This window comes from Phaethon aethereus, assembly GCF_964289735.1.
Source record: "Phaethon aethereus genome assembly, chromosome: 1".
NCBI lineage: Eukaryota > Metazoa > Chordata > Aves > Phaethontiformes > Phaethontidae > Phaethon > Phaethon aethereus.
In genome coordinates this window covers 16,239,150-16,261,561 of record NC_138575.1, presented here as the reverse complement: position 1 = coordinate 16,261,561, position 22,412 = coordinate 16,239,150, and the positions used below count along the sequence as shown (strand labels likewise).

The following is a 22,412-nucleotide window of genomic DNA, read 5'->3' as shown; positions in this document are numbered from 1 at the left end:
CCTCCATGACTGCATTGCTAGCTTGTGCCAATGTAGGATTTAAAATCTCGTGCTACTTGTAATATATATATTTCCGAATTTTTAGATGCTACTATCAAGATACCGTTTGAGAATCTGAACTTTAAAAATCCCATTTAGTTCTCCGGACTTTTGAAAACCTTGTGAATTCAAAGCAAGGGTTCCTTAGAAGTTCAGAAATAGAGAAACAAATTAAAATATACCTACCAATGTTGTTTTAAAAAAGTTCGAACCTCATGGTTTCTTGAGTGCTGTCGTTTTTTGAACTCTTGACACTGTTGCTGCTGATGTTTGCCTTCTCTGTTGTTTTCCAGGGAAAGAAACAGTGGTTAGGTCCTCTCTCTGTGTCCCTGTCTTCTGCTTCCTCTTTCCTGACTGTACACCAGGTTTTCCAGCTGTACTTGGGGCAAAGGGTGAGGGAGGCTGAGACTCACAGCAGCTTGAGTGGTTACTTGGAGAGTAGAAGTAGAATGAAGAACGTATGTACAAACAGTCCTTAGGGTCCCAAAATATGGGTCCTCAAAGACGTGAAGCATGGGTAGAAGTATTCTGAAATGTTCTGCTTTATCAAACCAAGGAATGCTTCTTTCTTTTTCTGTTTTTTTCTCCTCTCAGAAATGTACTTCTGGTGGTTTGTGCATTTTATTAACTTAACACGATTCCCTCGGTGAGCCCAGACAGACATCCCTCTCTCAGTTGCTGTGATGCCTTTGATACTCAATTTCACTTTTTTCATCTCATTGTATTTCTAAAATTGGAATTGTGTTCAGCTTATTTTACCCCTGCAACAGGCTTCATACAAAATTTTTATGTCATTTGTTGTGGTGTACGAACTCTTGACTGATTATTTGTGAATATACACCCACCCCCCCTTTTTTTTTTTCCTTTTTACAAGCCATTACTTGTTGTGGTTGTATATGAGAAGATGGAAAACTGGCATTCTCTAAACAAGCCAATGAAATTATTTTCCTATTTCCTGCTATCAAATACAAAATTTTATTATTGAAGCCTGATTCTCCTAAGGAGTGCTCTGTCTTACCTAGAATGCCTTTGAAGACCTGTCTGCTTTCCCTTACTCCAGCAATTTGCCTTGATCCCTAATGCTACTTGCCAAAGTCAGACCAAGCATAATTAACTTTGTGGATGAAAATGAGTCTTTGGAAGAGTTAGATGAAACTTGAAATTGTTGCTGTCTGGGAAGGTTTGACATTTTGAAGTCCGGTTTTCATCCAATTCATGACAACTCTGTAGCAAAACAGAATTCAGAAGAGATGCGTACTTTGGAATTGGATAGGTCTTACTTGTTTATCTCCTCTAAATTATTTCATAACATAGTATGATGTAATTAAAATACTTTTCTTTAAATAGGAAGCAATAGCTGCTTCCAAACACTTACTGAAATATCTTATAACAGAATGCATTTAATTTTGAATTCTCATTTATAACAGCATGCAAACATGGATTAAAAAAAAAGCCGGTGCATTGTAGAGGCTACAGTTTCCATTCTTAGTTCCTTTGTGTTAAACAAATGGGAACTCTGTGGAATCTGGAATTTTTATACTTGTACTCGAGTAATTCCTTGTCCTAGAGCCTTATTCCCCCTTTAGTGCTTGTTCTCGGAGAAGGAGGGAGCTGAGGTCCATCAGAGCCATCCCAGCAGCCCACTGGTGGCTGTGCTGGCTGTCACGGGCAGGACCAAGGGCTGCTGTTCCGATGGCTGCCTCTCTGAGGCACTGTTAACATGAGCCTCTGGCAGGTTCCTCTGCTTCAGTCAGTCCTAATAAGCCATTTTATTTACAAATATGATCTGTGTAATGTCTCCTGAAATGCAGTCAGCTAATCCTGCCTTTTTAATTACTTAGAATGACTTTAATTGGATCAGAAAACAGAAAGAAATATAAAGTAGTAATGTAATAGAGTTCACACGGTGGGAGGACTCTTGCTGTAAGCTGCAGCCAGAGTACTGTGTTCCTAGACTGTCTCCATCTGCAATGGCTGTCACCTGCCTCCTAGCTCTGCCGCAATGTCCAGACTGCTGTGGTGCAAGTACCAAGACAACCACGTTCATTTAAGGTGTTCAGTATTTCAGGCTCTCATACCTTGGAAAAAACAGTGATTGACCACTGTTGAGCCCCAGTGTGCCACTGTGTCTTGCTGGTGCTTTTGGAGTCGTTAGACCTTAAGGCCCTTGTCGTGGTTTAGCCCCAGCCAGCAACTAAGCCCCACGCAGCCGCTTGCTCACTCCCTCACGGTGGGACAGGGGAGAGAATCGGAAGAGTAAAAGTGAGAAAACGCACAGTTTGAGATAAAGACATTTTAATATGTAAAGCAAAAGCTGTGCACGCAGGCAGAGCAAACCAAGGAATTTGTTCACTGCTCCCCATGGGCAGGCAGGTGTTCAGCCATCTCCAGGGAAGCAGGGCTCCCTGGGGCTACTTGGGAAGACAAACACCATAACTCCAAATGTCCTGCGCTTCCTTCTTCTTCCCTAGATTTATATACTGGGCATGACATTGTATGGCATGGAATATCCCTGTGGCCAGCCTGGGTCAGCTGTCCTGGCTGTTGTTCCCTCCCAGCTCCCCGTGCACCCCCAGCCTGCTCGCTGGCAGCCCAGCACCAGAAGCTGGACTGTCCTTGACTGCTTAGCAACAACCCAAAACATCAGCATGTTATCAACATTTTCTTATCCCAAATCCAAAACATAGCCTTACGCTAGCTTCTGTGAAGAAGATTAACTCTATCCCAGCTGAAACCAGGACAGCCCTTCTGATGCTTTCTGTTTGCCACTGCTTCACCATTTCAGCAATCCAGTGCTATTAAGTACACCAGTGTCTTCAAAAACAAAATGCAAATCTTTCTGCCTTTTCTAAAGGGCATTGCATAGGGCATTGCGTAAATTGAGTAATTACTCAGCATAGCTGCTTCTCGTGGGAAGTCAGGCAGACCTTCACATTGAGACTGGCTAGTTACTGGTGGCTCTGGCTGCTTTATTGAAAGTTGCTTCAGGGGAGCCAATATCCTACAGCAACTTATTATTGTGCTTTAATTTCTGGTCACGTCCAGCCACACAACTGAGAGGCCTCACATGTGTCTCTGTGTTATGCACTGCAGATTTAGGACTTTTAACATTTCCCTGACTGGCTGCTTTTGGTTTTTTTTTTTTTTTTTACCTTCAATGTTTTTTTTTCTTAAAAGCTCCAATACACGGAAAGTAATTTTAGACTGCACCCAAAGTACCCATGAGTTCATATATTTCTACAAATGTTCATGTTGCAATGCTTTCCCTGTATATATTTTCTGACTAGAAAGCCCATACTTAGTTTGCAAATAAAATGGCAAAGAAGGTCATAAAATCAGTTAAGTGAATCGAGAGTTTTATTTGAAAGAATATTCACAAACTTTTGTTGTTTTTCTCAGTTGGTAGAAATTATGACTTCTTTCCTTGCATGGCATAAAGAGTCACTAGAAACCTGGAGGGGTCAGGGTCAGGCTCGGCACGGCACTAGCACTGGTGTGGTTGGTGAGCGTGCCTGCCAACTGTCAGTAACGCCCTGTCGAGATTCTTGTGTCAGAGAAGTAGTTATGCAGCATTTGATGAATCTGTGGCTTGCTACCCCCAAGATTATCCAGTGAAGAGCTACATGGCAAACGCTCCTGTGGTAGGGTGAGGGTGGAGAGGTCAGTCAGCAGTCAGTGGCCACCCTGTATAAATGAGTTTAAAATGACTGAGGTGGAAATATGGTGGAGGTATATAAAATCATGAATGCTGTTGGAAAAGCAGAGAGATGTAATGAACAGTCACTCTCTCCCATTACAGGCACTAAAAGGCTTTGAATGAAACCATTGAGTGGCACATTCACAACATAAAGTTGCTGCTCCATGCAATGTGCACTTCAGTTGTTGTGGAAAGCAGTGATTGCTAGATGTTTCCATATGCTCAAGGAGTGATTTTATGGTTAACAGAAAAGGAACAGGAATTGAGGATTATCAAATGTAACAGTACCGTTGCTCATAATATTGCTGAACCATAAATTGTTCCTCCATGGAACTTCTGGTTTCAGAGTTGTCCATGCTTTGGGCTCAGTACCCTGTGTTGGAAGAGGAGCTTGGCTAACCTGAGGGCGAAGTCAAGTCATGGAAGCTAATAGCTGGGACCACAGCTAGTCCAGCAGCTTGTCTCTTAGGATCTGTTGACGATCATTTTACTCAGTTCTAGAGATTGTATGCTGCTCTCTGAGCAAAGATCTCCCAGCGAGATATACTTGACAGTAAATAAGTTTTACATATTAGAATTGCAGATGTTGTTGTGTTTCCAGTCAAAACTCTTTGCTTGGTGCTACTTCTTGATTTCCAGCATTTCAGTGATAAGTGGTTCATGAGTGTATCAATAACGTTAATTTTGAAGACCATTGATAATCTTCACTTAACTTTCTGCTAAAAGTAAATAGTTATTTTCACTTTTTGACTATTTTGTTTTTGCTTGGCAAAATACATTTTCTGGATTCTGGAAAAATTTAAATCTTAATTGTGGTGTAGTGTAATAATTTCTTTACTTCAGGACTGAAAGTTCAGTATATGCTAATGAGAAATTGTTTTTCCCCTGAATTTTTCAATTCTTTTTTTCTTCCCCTGAAGGAAAAGGTGTTTAAATTAAACAATGATAATGTTAGTTTTAGGGAAGAATCTGTTTCTTTCCTGATCTTTAAATGATTCATAACTATCAGCAGTGAATTCCACAAATTATGCTTTGTGAGTCTTGAGAAAAACCTGTTGTCAGGCTAAATATTATTTAGAATTAGATGAACTGTAATAAAAATTATGATGGAATCATATGAGTACACAATGAGTCTGTATGTTTTCTCAATTTTATTTTCAAGTGTTAAACATCTGTGTTAAACATTTTTCAACTGCTAAACATCTTTCATACTTCAAGCAGCACATTTTGTTTGTCTGTTCAACTTTTTTGTGTCAATTATTAAATACAATTGTCTGACAGATGTAGGTAATAATAATTGGCTCATAGATAATTATGTAATTCTACAAATAAAATATCAACATTATTTATTTAATAACAATTATTAGCTAAATTAAATGTTATCACCCATCTGTTAACAATTTCTGCCTTTAACGACTGAAAGACCGGCTTGAACTTATTGTTTGCTTCCTTGGATATGCAATCTTAAAAAAAAAATCTTGATATTTTTAGCATTTAGCTCATTATTATTTTGAACTCTGCTACCAAAGACATTAATTTTTAATTTTTTGTCTGTGTGGTTTTAATGGTACTAGAACACAAACATGTCATCAGTACTATATTTGAGAAGACTTAGCTTTTCATTTTTATCTGTTTCAAAATAATAGAAGAAAAACTATGGCTTCTGTTTCTGTTTACATCGATGTCTAATCATATTGAGAAAACAAGTACGTTTTTATGAAATCTTCGTCCATGGTAATTCTCAACCTTCATACATGTATGTGCTTCCTAATGTTGCAATATAAAGTATGTTTTTCTTGGAAAAAATCATGGTCAGTGTGCATGAAAGATTCTAGACTTTATCACTAGTAGTGATAAATCATACTACTCTTTTAGGTTGTTGAAGAACTTTCGCAGGTAGCAGAAAAGGGGTGCCAAAGCTGTCTAAAGACAGACCTGGCGCATGTATTAGGGGGTTCTTTCATTTTGTTTCCATCCTGGAGGACAGCTGTGCAGGTGTGCTGCTCAAGTTCCCTTTCACTGGTGTTCCTAGGTGAGCAATGATTCAGGTTTGTGATCTAGCAGGTCTGGAGACTATGGTCAACACTACAGAGCAGCTCATATGGCATAGGTTGGGAGGGATGTGGTGTTTCCTTCATCTTCCTTGTGCTCATGTTACTTCAGGTATAGCTGAACATTATAATAAGTGATATATACGAAGTAAGGGCGAGAGTTTTATTTTACCAGTTTGTATCTATATAACTTTTTTAGCAAATTGCAACAAATGTTGGGGGGTGGGAGGTGGAGAGGAAGGGTTTAAAGCTGTTTTCTTTTTTCAATTTCACTATCCAAATCATACAAGATAGAAGGTATTAAAGCATCATATCAGAGGTAGTTGCTGTCAGTCATTACTTTATATTTCTATTGGAAGGTTGAAAGACAGGCATCTGTGGAGGCTAACTTCAAATGCAAGTATTTGGAACCTGAGCACTGTTATGTTCAGTCTGGCTTTCAAACGACACTCTTTTCTTTCAAATCTTTTTAGTACTGTTGCTGAGTTTTATTATTGCTAGAAGAATTGACGAGAATTTTAAAAAGTCTGTAGGAGTTAAGATATATTGTGTGATGTTTTAAAATTTTGCCATTATGTTCAGATTGTCTACAGAAGCACTCTGGATAACAGAAGATTCACTTTGTTCTCCTACGAAGTATCTGAGGTACAGAAAACCTGTGTGATTTATAGCCTATGCAACATCTGTTGACTCTAAAGATGATAAAAACAAGTAAATCTGCAGCTAATTGCAGGAAGTTATTGATGGTATGCCAAGGAAGGGGTGGGAGGAATTAAATACGCATTTATTAAGGATAAAAATTACATATATTTTAAAGTACTGAGGGAGTTAACACAGCTGATACTAAAGAAAACGCAGTTCTGCTTTTGCAAAAATGTTTTCCTGAAGATGCGAGTGTGAAACGGGTGAATGGTGGGTATTGAAAAGAGGCAGGAGAGACCCATAAGGAGAGAAGAATATGAAAGAAATATTTGCAGCTTATATATAAGATAAAGAAAAAAGTACTATTCCCTCTTATCCAGGGGCCAAGATAATAGCATGGTTTTTTTTAAAGATTCAATTTTACAGCACCGTAGCACTACTGATCTTAAAGTATCTCCTGGCATCTACAAGTATGTGTTAGAAGTGATCTATGTTCTCTCATGTACAAACTGGCATTCCTGATGCATGTTTTAGTGCAAAAATAATGATAAAAAAAGGTATATCTCACTGAAATGAAAAATTGAAGTGCAGCTAGAAATTACGAACTCAGTAAGGTAATTGTAGAGTTGTACACCTTAAGTCTGTAACTCTCTGTGTAAAAGTATTCAAGAATTAGGTCATTAACCCATTAACATTATAAATTAAAACACACAAATGAACCAACATCTCTTCTGCCCTCCTTTGAGGGCACTGATTTAGTGAAGTCAGACATCTTTGCCATCTCAGCAACTGGTGGAATGTTTGAATGAAGTTATTTTTGACTAAGATTTTTGAAACATATCATCCATTTTCCTTCATTTTCTTTTATCATTGCATGTGTCTCTTGCAACACTGCATGCTATTGATGGAAATGGAATTGTTGTATCTTTACATAATGCTCTATATTGAGAAATTCCACTTTCCTGAATGATAACATAGTAATAATATTTAAAAACTGCCAAAAATACTGGTAATTTCAGGCCAACATGTAAATTTAGGTTATTTTTTACATCCCTCTAGTTATAACTATTTCGCTTGCTTTCATGGCTTTAGTTATGACGCTAACTTCAGTAAATAAGAGAGCACCAAAGTCATATACCTTCATTTAGATGAGTCCTTGTCTTTGTTTGGGAAAGAGATGGTTTTCTTCAGCCACTCCAGTAATGCAGTTGGAAGGGCATAATTCCTTTACACGGGTTTATGATGCAGTTGCAATATATTTTCAATGCAATTATGTCTTGCAGATAGGAGAGTACATTTCTTTTCATCCTGCTTAATTTTATATACTGATGTGATGCTCCATTTCAAGGAGGACTGCTTATTGTTCACCTGTTGGGACTTTAAGAAATATTTTCCTAACAGCAAAAATCCTGATTAATATCTGCTTGAAATTTATTAAAAACAAGCTTTACTCACCCCTTTGTTTTCCAGTTTTGAATGCTTTCCTGAAATTTGAGCAGAAATGCCACTGGCATTGGTAATGAGCAAGCGGTGCAAAGCTAGGGGCTTAGGTAGGGGTGGGGAGGAAACTGTCAAAGTGGAAAGCAGATGATGGCACTAAATTACTTTTACAGATTAATAAGACCAAACTGTATGAACCAATTTGTATTTGTATCCTTTCACAAGTTACATTCCTTCATATTTTTGTGTATCTTATTTTTGAGCACATTATCATTCTCTGCTCTTTCAACCCATAAATTCTTTTCTTCAGTAATCCCCCACTTGGCCTTCATCTCCCTCCTGTTCAATATTATACCTTTTTGTCTTCTTTTCTGTTTCCATCTTTTTCACATATGCTGTATGTATATTGCTTTGTGTCTGTGATGCTGTGAAGTCTGTTTAAAACAGAAATAGGACAACTAGATTTTTATTGGCAACATTCTTTTATTTTTACTTAGCTCAAAAAAAAGCCCAAGAGGAGTATTGACTTGTAGAAGTATTATTGCTTTGTTGCCACAATAGATTTGATTTTGAAAGTCCACATACATCTGAAGAGCAGTTCCTTCTCTATGTAGTGTCTAAATGAAACTTCATTGAATTAATTATGGAGAAGTGTTTTTTTCTCTGTTTATTATTAATGAAGAACAATCTTAATTATCAGAATAAAATGTGGACTTTGTAAATTATATAGATACTGGGTTTGTTTTCATGATTATAACTTTTGCTTCATATTACAGACCTGTTGTGCTTGTAATTTATAGGTATTGGTGTAAGAAGTCATCTTTTGAATGTTTTCTGATTTCTAGGCCATAGCTCAGAAAGAATATTTAGGGCGGAGTTGATTTCAGCTCCATCCAAATGCTGATGATGAATGGCATGAGTGTTACAGTTTTTTGGGAGTATCTTGTCACAGAGAATCTAGAAAAAATGCAGGTTTAGGTACTAAAAATGTTTTGGGAGCACTTGGGGAAGTTTCTCAAATCAGCTTCTTTTCAGGGAAGGCTTAAGAAGCTTAGGGTGATTTTTAGAGTTCTAGATCTTAATGTTTCACATTTGACCAATTTTAATTATATTAAAATATAATGTGTGCATTCTTGCAGGTTAATAGCCTCTACAGGTAAGGCATACAGCACCACAAATATGGTATTCTCCCCAGATGTCTAATCAGAATTTCCTATGCTGTAGCTTGTGTCTCTTGCCGCCTGTCCTATCCGTGTGCACCTCTGAGAAAGGCCTGGCTCTGTTTTCTCCTGACCTGATCTGTCTTCTCTCTTGTCTCTGTTAAGTAGCAGAAGACAGCAGTCAGATCTCTTCTTAAACATCTCTTTTTGAGGTTAACAAACTCAGTGCTCTCAACCTCTCCTCATACTCATATGCTTCAGTCCCTTGTCTTGGTGGTTCCCTGTTGGACTCACTCCAGTTTGTCAATGTCTTTCTTGTACTGGGAGGCAGGAGTACAGTAGCCTTACAAGTGCCAAATAATAAGAGCAATCACTTCCCTCAACCTACTGGCTACACCCAGTCCAGTATGCAGTAGGCTGCCTCTGCCACAAGGACATACTGCTGGTTTATGTTCAACTTATTGTCCAGTGTGTCCTTTTCTGTAAAGCTTCTTTCCAGCCAGTGAGGTCCTGACCTGTTTGAGTGCACAGGGCCATGCCATCCCACATGAACAGGGCTTAATTTGCTGTTGTTGAACTTCATGATGTTTCTGTCTGTCTGTTTCTCAAGGTTTTTGAGGTTCTTCGGAATGGTAGTCCTGCCCTCTGGGGTACTGAGCACTTCTCCCAAATTGCTGTCAAAACTCACAGAGAGTTAATTTTGTCCCATCAACCCAGCTACTAACAGTGATATTAAGCAGTATCAGCCCCAGGGCTGACCAGCCACCAGCTGTATGTGGAGTCACTGCCCTCTCCGCTTTGAGCGTGGCCGTCCAGGCAGTTGAGGAGTCAGTGGGCAAAATAGAAAGTAGCAGGTTTAGCGGGTTGTGGTTAAGTAAGGTGAGTCTGTGTTCAAGAGTGGGGGAAAGGTTGGGCGAGATCTAATGGTGCGTGGAACCTTGAAGGAGTTCAACAACTCTTGCTTTAGGCCTAAGTGAATGTGGGAGTAGTGTGGTATAGCTTGTGATTAGACCTAAGTAATGTTTGTCTTGGTGTGTTAAGCTATTTTCTGAATCATGGCATTTTCACAGGAATGTCTCCAAAATATGGTGCTTATTGTTAAGTCAGTGATGATGATAAAAATAGATATCAAACTCATTTTCATCAATTCCAGATCCCGCCTGGCATCTGATTTCCAGCCCAGAGAGCAGTAGGAATTAACTCTTCCATCAAGACAATTTAAATGCGGCTTTAGTATAATGTTAAAAATAGCTAGTCAGTCTTCCTCACTACTTCTCATCTTTGAGTGTGTTTTTTGAGTTTTATGCATGCAGTCTAGAGAGAAACAGCATGTTTCCTCTCTAGGTTGAATTGGTCATAGATGATTATTAAAGCACTAGTAATTTTAACACAAATCATACTTTAAAAAATCAGCAACAATCATTTGGAGGAAACAAAGCTGATCCCAAGTGCAGGATGACAAGCCATTCCTTCTTATTGCGATCTGCCTGGTACACCTGAAAATGTTCCCTTTGTTTTAACATGCTAGAAAAAGTTCACTTCTTTCATATCTACATGATTGAAGAGAATTTACTCAGAAGAATCAGAAGTAAAGCTTTAATCAGCTAAGATAATATCCTATCATTGGAAGTGTTCAAGGTCAGGCTGGATGGGGCTTTGAGCAACATGATCTAGTGGATGATGTCCCTGCCCATGGCAGGTAGGTTGGACTACATGATCTTTAAAGGCCCCTTCAGACCCAAACCGTTCTGTGATTCTATGATAATACAATGTAGATGACAGGTCTGTTTTACAGTACAAGATAATTGTCTGTGTTTAAATACATAGTTCAAGTTTTGCTTTCTTTGAATCATGTATTTTCCACCAGTTTGGTTTTGGTACTGCTGACTTCATTTGTCTAAAACTAAACCAGTATTGGCATGTGGTTGATACAGAACACTGAGAAGTGTTTTGCTTTATTTTTATCTTTAATGCCCCCCTTCACTAGGGACATTTATCAGAAACTATACCTGGTTGTCTAATGTATTTTGCTTCCTTTTCTGAAGTTACGCAGCAAGAGTGTGTTAAGATGCTGTCTGAGAAAGCAAGCAGAAATACAGTGCCCCGGGCACTGGCTCTAGCAGGACAGTTTTGCCTCACTTAATGTTGCTCAAACCGCTGAAAACCGAAACCTTATGTATTATGCATATGAGTAGTTAATTTTTAAGATGGTAGAAATTGGTTAAATAAAGATCAGTTTTCATAGGAACTTAATGGCATTTCAGTGGCAGAGAGGGATTTTATTATTGGTTGTTTCACTGAGGAAAGGAAAAGTTTGTAGGAATCTTATCCTGTATGAAAGTAAGAGGCAGTGGAGAGGCTGAGGAGCATCAGGGAGTGTGAGAGGGAGATGGATTGGTGGAGTCACACCCAGCCGTCCCTGAGGCAGAGGCAGCTGGTGGAGGCTCCACAAGCAGCAGGGGATCCCCTGCCCTCTTGCAGAAGGAGGAGACCTAAGAGATGAGGGAGAATGGAAACATGTCTCTGCTCGGGGCAGCAGACGAATCACTTCCCGGCCTCCCTCACTGTCCCAGCTGCCCTTACACAACAGACATGGGACTCTGGAACTTGAGGGCCAGGAACATGAGGACCCTGACGAAGGTCCATCCAAGGGGTGTCTGGGGTGAGTCAGCCAGCCCCACGCATCAAGACTTCCTCTGTTAAGAAAAAAAGGAGGGTAATTGTCATAGGTGCCTCCCTTCTGAGGGGTACAGAGGACCCAATATGCCGACCGGACCCAACCCACAGGGAAGCCTGCTGCCTCTCTGGGGCTGGGGTGAGAGACATTACTAGGAAACTCCCTGGTCTGGTTTGGCCCACTGATTACTACCCACTGTTGGTCCTACAGGTTGGTAACGATGAGGTTGCACTAAGAAGCCCAAAAGCGATCAAAAGGGACTTCAGAGCGCTGGGGCAACTGATTGATGGAGCACAGGTAGTGTTTTTGTCAATCCCTTCAGTGGCAGGGAGGAACGCTGAAAGCAATAGGAAAGCACACCTGGTCAACACATGGCTCAGGGGCTGGTGCTGTCAGCAGAATTTTGGGTTTTTTGACCATGGGGCGGTTTACACGGCACCGGGCCTGCTGGCAGCAGATGGAGTGCAACTGTCTCCAAGGGGCAAAAGGATTCTTGCCTAGTGAGTTAGCAGGCCTCATCGAGAGAGCTTTAAACTAGATTAGAAGGGGGAAGGGGATAAAACCAGGCTCACTAGACATGAGCCATGGGGTGGCATGCCAGAGTTGGGGGTGAAATCAATAGCCCAGCTCAGGTGCATCTACACCAACGCACACAGCATGGGCACCAAACAGGAGGAGCTGGAAGCCATTGCTTAGCAGGACAGCTATGACTTAGTTGCCAACACAGAAACATGGTGGGATGACTGTCACGACTGGAGTGCTGCAGTGGATGGCTATAAACTCTTCCGAAGGGATAGGCAAGGAAGGAGAGGTGGTGGGGTGGCTCTGTATGTTAGGGAGTGTTTTGATTGTATAGAAATCAATGACTGTGAAGACCAAGTAGAGTGCTTATGGGTAAGGATGAGGGGGAAGGCCAACAAGGCAGATATCCTGCTGGGAGTCTGTTGTAGACCACGTAACCAGGATGAAGAGGCAGATGAAACATTGTATAAGCGACTGGCAGAAGTCTCCAATTGCTGGCCCTTGTTCTTGTGGGGGACTTCAATCTACCGGACACCTGCTGGAAGTATAATCTGGCAGAGAGGAAACAGTCTAGGAGGTTCCTGGAGTGTGTGGAGGATAACTTCCTGACACAGCTTGTGAGTGAGCCCACCAGGGGAGGTGCCTCGCTTGACCTGCTGTTTACAAACAGAGAACGACTGGTGGGAGATGTGGTGGTCGGAGGCCCCCTTGGGTTTAGCGACCATGACATGATAGAATTCTCAATTCTGAGTGAAGTAAGGAGAGGGGTCGGCAAAACTGCTACCATGGACTTCCGGAGGGCAGACTTCGGTCTGTTCAGGTCATTAGTTGAGAGAGTGCCTGGGGAGACAGTCCTGAAGGACAAAGGGGTCCAGGAAGGCTGGACAGTCTTCAAGAAGGAAATCTTAAAGGCTCAGGAGCAGGCGGTCCCCATGTGCCATAAGACGAGCTGGCGGGGAAGGTGACCGGCCTGGCTGAACAGGGAGATTTTGCTGGGACTCAGGGAAAAGAGGAGAGTTCATCACCTTTGGAAGAAAGGGAAAGCAACTCAAGAAGAGTACAAGGATCTCGTTAGGTCAAGCAGGGACAAAATTAGACAGGCAAAAGCCCAGCTAGAACTCAGTCTGGCCACGGTCGTAAAGGATAGTAAAAAATGCTTTTACAAATACATTAACAACAAAAAGAGGCAAGGAGAATCTCCATCCCTTACTGGATATGGGGGGGAACATTTTCACCAAGGATGAGGATAAGGCTGATGTACTTAATGCCTCAATCTTTAATAGCCAGTCCAGGTGTCCACAGGGTATTCAGCCCCCTGAGCTGGAAGATGGGGATGGAGAGCACAACAAACTCCTCATAATCCAGGAACAAGCAGTTAAGGACCTGCCTAGCCACCTAGATACCCACAAGTCTATGGGGCGTGATGGGATCCACCCAAGAGTACTGAGAGAGCTGGCAGAGGAACTTGCCAAGCCACTCTCCATCATTTCTCAGCAGTCTTGGTTAACAGGGGAGGTCCCAGAAGACTGGAGGCTTGCCAGTGTGCCACCCATCTACAAGAAAGGCCAGAAGGAGGATCCTGGGAACTACAGGCCTGTCAGCCTGACCTTGGTACCAGGGAAGATTATGAAGTGGTTCATCTTAAGGACACTCACAGGGCATGTGCAGGACAACCAAGGGATCAGGCCCAGCCAACATGGGTTCATGAAAGGCAAGTCCTCCTTGACCAACCTGATCTCCTTCTGTGACCAGGTGACGCGCCTAGTGGATGAGGGAAAGGCTGTGGATGTTGTCTACCTGGACTTTAGCAAAGCCTTTGACAGCGTCTCCCACAGCATTCTCCTGGAGAAACTGGCGGCTTGTAGCTTAGACAGGTGTACTCTTCGCTGGGTAAAGAACCGGCTGGATGGCCGGGCTCAGAGAGTCATGGTGAATGGCATTAAATCCAGTTGGTGGCTGGTCACAGGTGGTGTTCCCCGGGGCTTGGTTCTGGGGCCGGTCTTGTTCAACATCTTTGTTGATGACCTGGATGAGGGGATCAAGTGTTCCCTCAATAAGCTTGCAGATGACACCAAGTTGGGTGGGAGTGTTGATCTGCTGCTGGAGGGTAGGAGGGCTCTGCAGAGGGATCTGGACAGGCTGGATCAATGGGCCGAGGTCAAGTGTATGAGGTTGAATAAGGCCAAGTGCTGGATCCTGCACTTGGGTCACAACAATCCCATGCAATGCTACAGGCTTGGGGAGGAGTGGCTGGAGAGCTGCCCAGCAGAAGAGGACCTGGGGGTGCTGGTTGACAGCCAGCTGAACATGAGCCGGCAGTGTGCCCAGGTGGCCAAGAAGGCCAACAGTGTCCTGGCCTGTATCAGAAATAGTGTGGCCAGCAGGAGTAGGGAAGTGATCGTGCCCATGTACTTGGCACTGGTGAGGCCGCAGCTGGAATCCTGTGTTCAGTTTTGGGCCCCTCACTACAAGAAGGATGCTGAGGGGCTGGAGCATGTCCAAAGAAGGGCAGTGAAGGTGGTGAGGGGTCTGGAGCACAAGTCTTATGAGGAGCAGCTGAGGGAACTGGGGTTGTTTAGTCTGGAGAAGAGGTGTCTGAGGGGAGACCTCATTGCTCTCTACAACTACCTGAAAGTGGGTTGTGGTGAGGTAGGTGTTGGCCTCTTCTCCCAAGTAACTAGTGATAGGACAAGAGGAAATGGCCTCAAGTTGCGCCAGGAGAGGTTTAGATTGAATTTTAGGAAAAATTTCTTAACTGAGAGAGTGGTCAAGCATTGGCACAGGCTGCCCAGGGAGGTGGTGGAGTTACCGTTTCTGGAAGCATTCAAAAAACATGTGGACGTGGCACTTCAGGACATGATTTAGTGGGCATGGTGGTGTTGGGTTGATGGTTGGACTTGATGGTCTTAAAGGTCTTTTCCAACCTTAACATTTCTGTGATTCTGTCATTCTATGAAAAGGAAGGAAAGATAGGAGGAATTTTGTAAGTAACTGGCATTCTAGTAAAATAAAATTTTCTTCCTCTTCAATAATGAATTCATAATATCTGCAGAAAAATGTCAAAATTAATAATTTAGGATTCAGAATTATTAATTTTGTAACATATATCTAAAATATATCACATTATGTATGGCACATTGTACAGAGCAATGACATTCTTATTTTGAACACTTTAGTAAGCACCATAATCTATGCAGTTTTTATAGGAATAAACATCTTTTTCTGAGAGCTCACATTGTATAAGATGGCTGTAAGATATTGTTTCATAGTTACTGTAGTGTAATGCCTTTCACTTGATTTAAAGGCTTAATATAAGCCTTGCTTCAGCAAGTACTTTGGTGTCTGATGCAGAATGTGGGGCAGTCTTTTCAGCATATGCGGAGAATTAGTCTCATTAAAACAGAACATGGGAGAAAGGTTCTTTTTGTAGGCACCAGTTTCCGGTTTGAAGACCTACAAATGTGCCTGCTGTTGCCATTCCCCAGCTGCTCTATGTATCAATTGAAATGAAAAATTTAAGTGCCTCCAAGATACAGACTATTGTTCTTTAAGTTTAGGGTGTTCACCTATTCCCCTTAGAGAATAAAGATGTAATATAAAACATTAGGTTGCTTTCACCAAGGGTGAGCATTAGGTTTCTGCTGAGGTATTGGGATCTTAGGTTCTGTTCTAAGACTGTTCTTAGTTTTATATCACCTGCAGTGATAAAACAAACAAATTGACATATTCAGGCCCAGCAGCGTCGTGGGTTGTTGGTTCACATACAAGTGAGGCAAACAGGATCTCATCCTTCCTTTTCAGTAACTAGTGCTTTAGCTAACATTTCCATTAAGACCATGGAAGTCCATGCTGGATTAGATTTTCGTGGCCCATTTGAATTAGTGAGTTACTTTTGAAAAAAATCAAATGGGTCTTCAGCAGTTCTAACAAATCAGTCCACTCTGTTTGTTTGTTTTGTGCTTGTATCTAGGCACTGCTGTAATACCGCAGACTGAACATTTAATAACCCCTTTCAAAACTGAAATCGATTGTCATTACTGAATAGTTCTCCCTCGTAGGAAAGATTTTATGTGCTTTTATAATATTTGTCCAGTCCCTTCTAATTTTGTGTAACAGAAATAAATATTGCAAATAGCTGTTTAGATTCAGTTTCAGGAACAACTTCTTACCAATTCACACGTGAGCTTCCACCAAGAGGGGAAGTTTTATCTGGCCCGGGGGTCCTACCCTTTCCCTGTGCTCTTGTGTGTCTGCATTGTGAGTCTGATGTGAGAATGCCTTTAGATGAAAAGTAACTCAACAGGAAAAACTCTTGTTAGTGCTAAAACTTGGAGGCAGTGGTGGAGTGAAAGAATAGGGAAGCAGGTTAGGGACACGGAGGTGGAAATCATTCCATTCAGGACAGTCTGCGCTCAGATCAGCTTAAAGTAATAATGACATTGCAGTTCTAGTCCATCTTGACATTCTTTATTTTTAATATGCTGTTTCTAATGGACAGTTTCAACCAATTTGTTCTGATGCTTAAGTTACCTCTAGAGAAATTTTCAGTACAAATGCTGTGCTGTATGCACTGTAATGTTTGTGCTGTAGCAGTCTTCTACAGTATTTCTTAAAAAATCATGTTTTGGTAGCCTCTTATCTTCTGCATACTTAAATCCCAGCAGAACTCCTGGGTATCATTTGGACCTGTTGACTTTTTGGAATTTACATTAGTAGTTTCTTCCAAAATTGTAATTTTTCTTCATTATGGAAAAAGAACAGCCTTAGGGTACAGATATCACCGACATTTTCTGCAACTAAAACTGCAGAAGCAAAATAAAACAAATGACCCATGCAAAAGAAATAAGCCCCAAACATTCCTCAAACAGGCAAACAAAAATCTATGATTTTATGATTCTATGATTTTATTTAGAATTACAGGAATGGCTTAATTTCCTTTAACACACCCCACATCCCCCCCCCCCCCCATCTCCCATGAAACACTTCTTAGTTTGTCATTGGATTCTTGCTACTTATGCATTTGGGGGGTGGTGCTGATCTTAGGTGTTTGCTCCTAGGGAATCCACTTCAGCTCTTCTAATTTCCTTCTTTCCTCCTCTTTATTAGTGTCACTGAGGTTACTTCTGAGAGCACAGAAGTATCTCTCTTTTGGCTCAAGTAGCCTCTTGAGTGATGCAATCTAATCACACTGGTTTATTACTGGCTGTCCTGGTTCCCTCTTTGTTAGTGCACCTGATTGTCCTCAGTAGCCTTCTGTTTATTCTGTAGTTTCTAGCGAGAGCTCAGAATCAACTCAGTCTAAATAAAGAACATAATACAGTTTTTGTGAAACTTATAGAGATGCTAACTTCATAGTTAGCTTTTTTTCCAAAACCTATTTTAGTACTTACAGAAAGTTTTGGTTTTTTTCCTATATTCATATTATCACAGAGCAATATTTGAGGTGAAAAAATGAAATCATATGCTAGAAAATGTCTACGTTGTTGAGTCACTTAAATTAAGAAAAATCAGCAATTTTGCTCAGAGTATTGTTTCTCTATCTAATGTACTATGTGCATATTGGATTTATCTCTGTCTATTAAACTCCTCTTACATAACTGCCTGGGAAATGTTGGTGTAAAAACTGCATTTTTAAGCAGCATCTCAGCCAGTAGCTTAGAAGAGCTGTTCAGGTTTACTAAATCAAGAAAATTTGGAATTGTAATGACAAAAATATATTTTTTTTAAGAGATACAAAGTTCTAACCCTCTATTAGGCTTGGGTAGATTATAAATGTCACTGATTCCTAGGGCTCAGTGTATTCTGCCTTGACATATAATATTTTATGAGGAGGATTCAGCAGGCAGTCTGTATTTTAAGTCCTTAAAAAGTAATTTCCAGCTGTGCTTTCCAAGCTTAATAAGTTGTAATAGTTAGAAGGGAAACAATACCAGAACCCTATGGGAGAGTTAAGGATTTGCCTTTATTTTTATGGACCTATTTAAAGTAGAATTATCAGAGGGGTGGGAGGTGGAGGAATGGCTTAGAGCTCCCTCCTCTAATTCCCGCCCTGGCTCCACGGAGCCGAAGGGACAGCAGGCTGCGTGCCATGCTGCTGTGAGGGCAATGCCTGTCGTGGCTGCATCCAGCCCTGCCATGTGTTGTTACAAGATATTTAGGTCCTAATTTGTTTCAAGCACAAGTCTTCTAAAATTTAACAGAATGTTATAACTGGCTTTTTTAATCTGTTAAGGTAGAGCTGGCAGTTATAAATACTATACTCAGTAAATCTGTTATGGTTAAGCTGTATTAGTTTTACTCTAGTGCTTTAAGGTTAAAACAGAAGGAAAGCTGACAAGTTTTAAACTGGGCTCCAGTCCCTAGAGCTAACTGGGAGATAAGTCATTGTGTCTGCTTAGCTCCTGAGAAGATGACACAAGTACCTTAGAGCCCATGTCACCCTCACCTCTGATCATGACCATAGTGTTATCAATGGACTGTACATGGCAAGAAACAGAATAATGATTGCACAAGTGCCTGAAGCAAAATCCTACATTTGCTGGTCCCTGGGTTAATAACTGGTAGTATCTTGTATTTCACATGACATGGTTTCTTTACTAACTGAAATTGGCTGGTTGGAATGTGTGTGCTCCTCTGCAATATTTTAAATAAACTGGATCCTAAATGCACCATGATTCTGGCTGTGACCTGTCCACCCTTGTGTCAACTGCCCTTCTGCTCCATTTCATCGTGCTGTCCGTGATGGCAGCATCACTCCTGAGAATACACAAATGTAGATATTTTTAATATTATGTTGTCTGCTTAGACAGTAAAAACTATCAAAAGGCGCATATCCTGCCTGGGTTGCAGCTTCAGCTCTCACATAGGAATGGCAGATGTTTCTGCTATAGACCTGCTGTCCTTAGGAAAACTGCTTTTCTTTTGAAAATGCTATAATATGATTGCTAGGGCTTCCCTACTGGTTAGAATAGGAACTAAGAGCATCCATAGCAGGATGTCTAGCCACTGAACCCATGGAAAGGCCTTGAGTTTTGAAGTCCTGCTGAAATGCATTGTCCCAAAGCATTTTGTTAGGATTGCAGGAAATTTGGAACGAAGCTGCAGATTTTGGCAGTTTAGCAGGAGGTGGCTGCTAGTCTCAGGCACAGATGGAGGTATTTGGAGAAGCCAAAGCAGCATGGTCTTTCTGTTCCTTTCTTAAAACCATCAGAAGGATTAGATTTTTAGCACTTGAAATGACTTAATTTAGATTTTAAGATGAAATACAGCAGGGAGAAACAGTCTCTTTTTTAGTTCTCTTTCACGGATTTTTCTATGGATTTAGGAGATCAGCACCATATTTTATTTTGTTTAAGCAGCCTGGGATTGTGCAATAGGATTTTACGACATAAGTGAACTCCACAGCAGATCATGTATTTGTGGGCTATTTTTGCTGGTATTTGCACCTTTTTAAATCTTATGTTGCCAAGAAGCTAGTTCAGAGTTTACTATGGCAGTAGACTTAATCTGTGGGTAGTTCTTTGCACTTTTTTTTTTTCTGTGCAGCTTAGAGAAAGGGGTCAGAAAACTATTCTTCACATTTAAGACACTTGCTCACTGAAGTTAGTAATTGAAGTTAGTGGGAGTTTAATATTAGTTTTGATAGATTCATATGCAAGGCCACCTGTCGATATGCAGGTTAGTCACAGGAAAAAGTTGCAAGGAAGTAATGGGTAAGTGTGGCTGCTGTAGCCCTTAGCAAAAGCAGCTTTGTAAGCACACCTGCTTATAGGGCTTCATTAATAGCCTGTGCAGCATGAGGTGTGCTGGCCTGCTGCTCGTCTGTCCTTTGACTTCTCTGATCCATTTTTAAACAAATGCATACAGACAAAAGCATTTGGAGGCCTATTCTTGGCAATCGAAAAACTATTTGACGTACTGTACTGTTAAGAGTGATGATTTCCTTTATGCCTTACTAAGCCTTATGCAGTACTTCTCTAAACTTTTTGTTTCATTTTTTTATGCGGTGTTTTGTGTATGCAGGTACAGGGATGTTCTTCTCTGCATAGCTGTGAAGTGACTCACTTGGAATTCTGTGTTCAGTTGTGAACATGTGGTTGCTAAAATTAATTTGAGGCTTAGATTAGTTTATTGTGAATAAACAAAAATAATTGGTTACTAAAGTGAAAGATTATTTGGCAAAGATTTAAAAGTTCAGTTAGCTTAGTTAGAATTTAAGTCTGTGCCTTAATAAACTCACTGGGAGGATATAAAAGGAATATAACTTTAATAGGAAGTCATAGTGGACTGTTTATAAATGGAAATAGTGGAACATAGTCTTATGAAGGAAGTATCTGACTCTGGATGAAATGCCTTGGCCATTATTTTGTTAGTTTTATTGGGTCTTTCAAAAGAAGCAATGGAACACTTGTTTGATTGACCAAAATGCTGAAAAATGTGTAAATGAGAGTCTTGTGTTATCTTGGAGATAGGCAGTAGTGTAAAGGTCTAGGCTACCTTGACATGGGAAATTGGGATGATTTAAATACAGAAAGATATAAAAGGAGGAGAAAAAAGGAGCATTGTTTAACTTTGAAGGTTCCTCAGGTTCACTGTACCTTCCTAGACTGCTTTTACATTTCTCTGCGGATCTAATCGAAGGCACACAGGCATGTTCAGAAATACAAATTTTATAAATTTAATCATCCAGTTCCCACCTAATTTATGTTGTAATTCAGGGTTTTAAGTGGAGAGTTGTGTCTGTTCTTGGAGGAGCCTAAAGCAGTAGGTGTTCTCAGGTCATGCTTTCCATATTCCAGGAACATGGATTTCAGAGCAGTGGCCACAGTTAGTTTGATTTGCAAAAATGTGTAATAGTTATGGGTGTAATTGCATAATATTTGAATGATTTGAGTTCTGGCCCAATTTAAGCTGTAGGTCTTCATAAGCCTGAAGGAAGCTGAAGATACAGTTCCTGCATCTCAAGTGAATGTCATTATCAAATCAAAGATATCTGGGAAGAGGCATCCTTCAGCCCTTCTTTCAAAGACAGGTCACTAGTGAGGTTAGGTCGCAGGATCAGGCCAAGAGCCAACGCGGGGAACATAGAGGTTAGGGACCTCAGGGAGTGTGAAAACCTCGGTTTTACTCTCTGGGTTGTGTTTTATATCTGAAATTGTCCCATGTGAAAAGCCTAAATAGTCCAAAGAGCAGGCATTACCGTGTTGCCCCCTTTCAAAGAAAGTGAATGTGTCTGGGAGAAAGGATATCACAGATTCAAACCTCCTTTGATAAAGGCAGATGAAGTGTGCATTTTCTACTTGCTGGAGTGTTCTCGTTACTAAGTGGCTATTAGTGAAAGATGAAGTGATTTGGCCAAATCTACATAGCCAGTGACAAAAGTTGAGTTTGAATAGATTTTCTTGCTGCAGTCTCCAGTCCAGCCCAGTAATCTTGTAGATGCCCTGTTGATGGTGGTTTCTGCAATGATAATAAATTTTGTGATGTTTCTGTGACTAAAAATAAAAAAAAAAGTTTTATTTTCTTGCCATTCCTCTGTGTATGATCCCAAATGTTTAGAAGTGCAATTTAAAGATATGAGGTATAATTTAAATCTATTAATGTGTAATACATCTGGAATTTCAGATCTTAGAGCAAATTATGCTTATGCAAATATCTGGCTAGAGAAGTTTAATTATCTGGTTAATCCTTTTGGACAAGGAGATGACTTCTTCCCCCTTGCTGCCCTGTCACTGGGATTCTGGAGTTCCTAGAACTTATGCTGTGCATCTCTTTGGTAGTGTCTGGGTCTAGAGAAGCACAGTGTATTTAATATCCAGGTTTTCTTGAGTAATAATCTTTTAATAATATTTTGATTTTCAGAGGTTTTTTATATAATACATTAGTTTGACATGCTCTGTTGTCAAGTGTTGTATGCAAAAATGTCCCTTGGAACTAACAGTAACATCAAAATATTTTGGCATGTTTCAAATGTTTCATTATCCTGTGTCATGCTTATCAATGTTCTGTTGCTTTTATAGATTACCTTTCTCAAGGAATAGATCTCTCTGGAATAGAAGTAATTGAAAATGACCTGCTTTTTATTGCAAGAGCTCGGCTTGAGGTGGAAAATCAGGCTAAAAGGTTGCTTGAGCAAGGTGTAGAGACTCAGGTAAAATACACTTTCTTCTTTACTTCCTTTCAAA

The 22,412-nt window shown here is 40.6% G+C and overlaps 1 protein-coding gene across 1 annotated transcript in view; it reads left to right on the top strand.

Moving 5' to 3' along the window:
- COG5 (component of oligomeric golgi complex 5) overlaps positions 1-22,412 on the top strand; it is a gene marked incomplete at its 5' end in the record, with an annotated part of 202,901 nt that overhangs the window by 61,369 nt on the left and 119,120 nt on the right. The window contains one exon of the mRNA XM_082015559.1: positions 22,248-22,378. Within this exon, the coding sequence (XP_081871685.1) occupies positions 22,248-22,378 (131 nt within the window). The remainder of the gene's footprint in view (positions 1-22,247; positions 22,379-22,412) is intronic.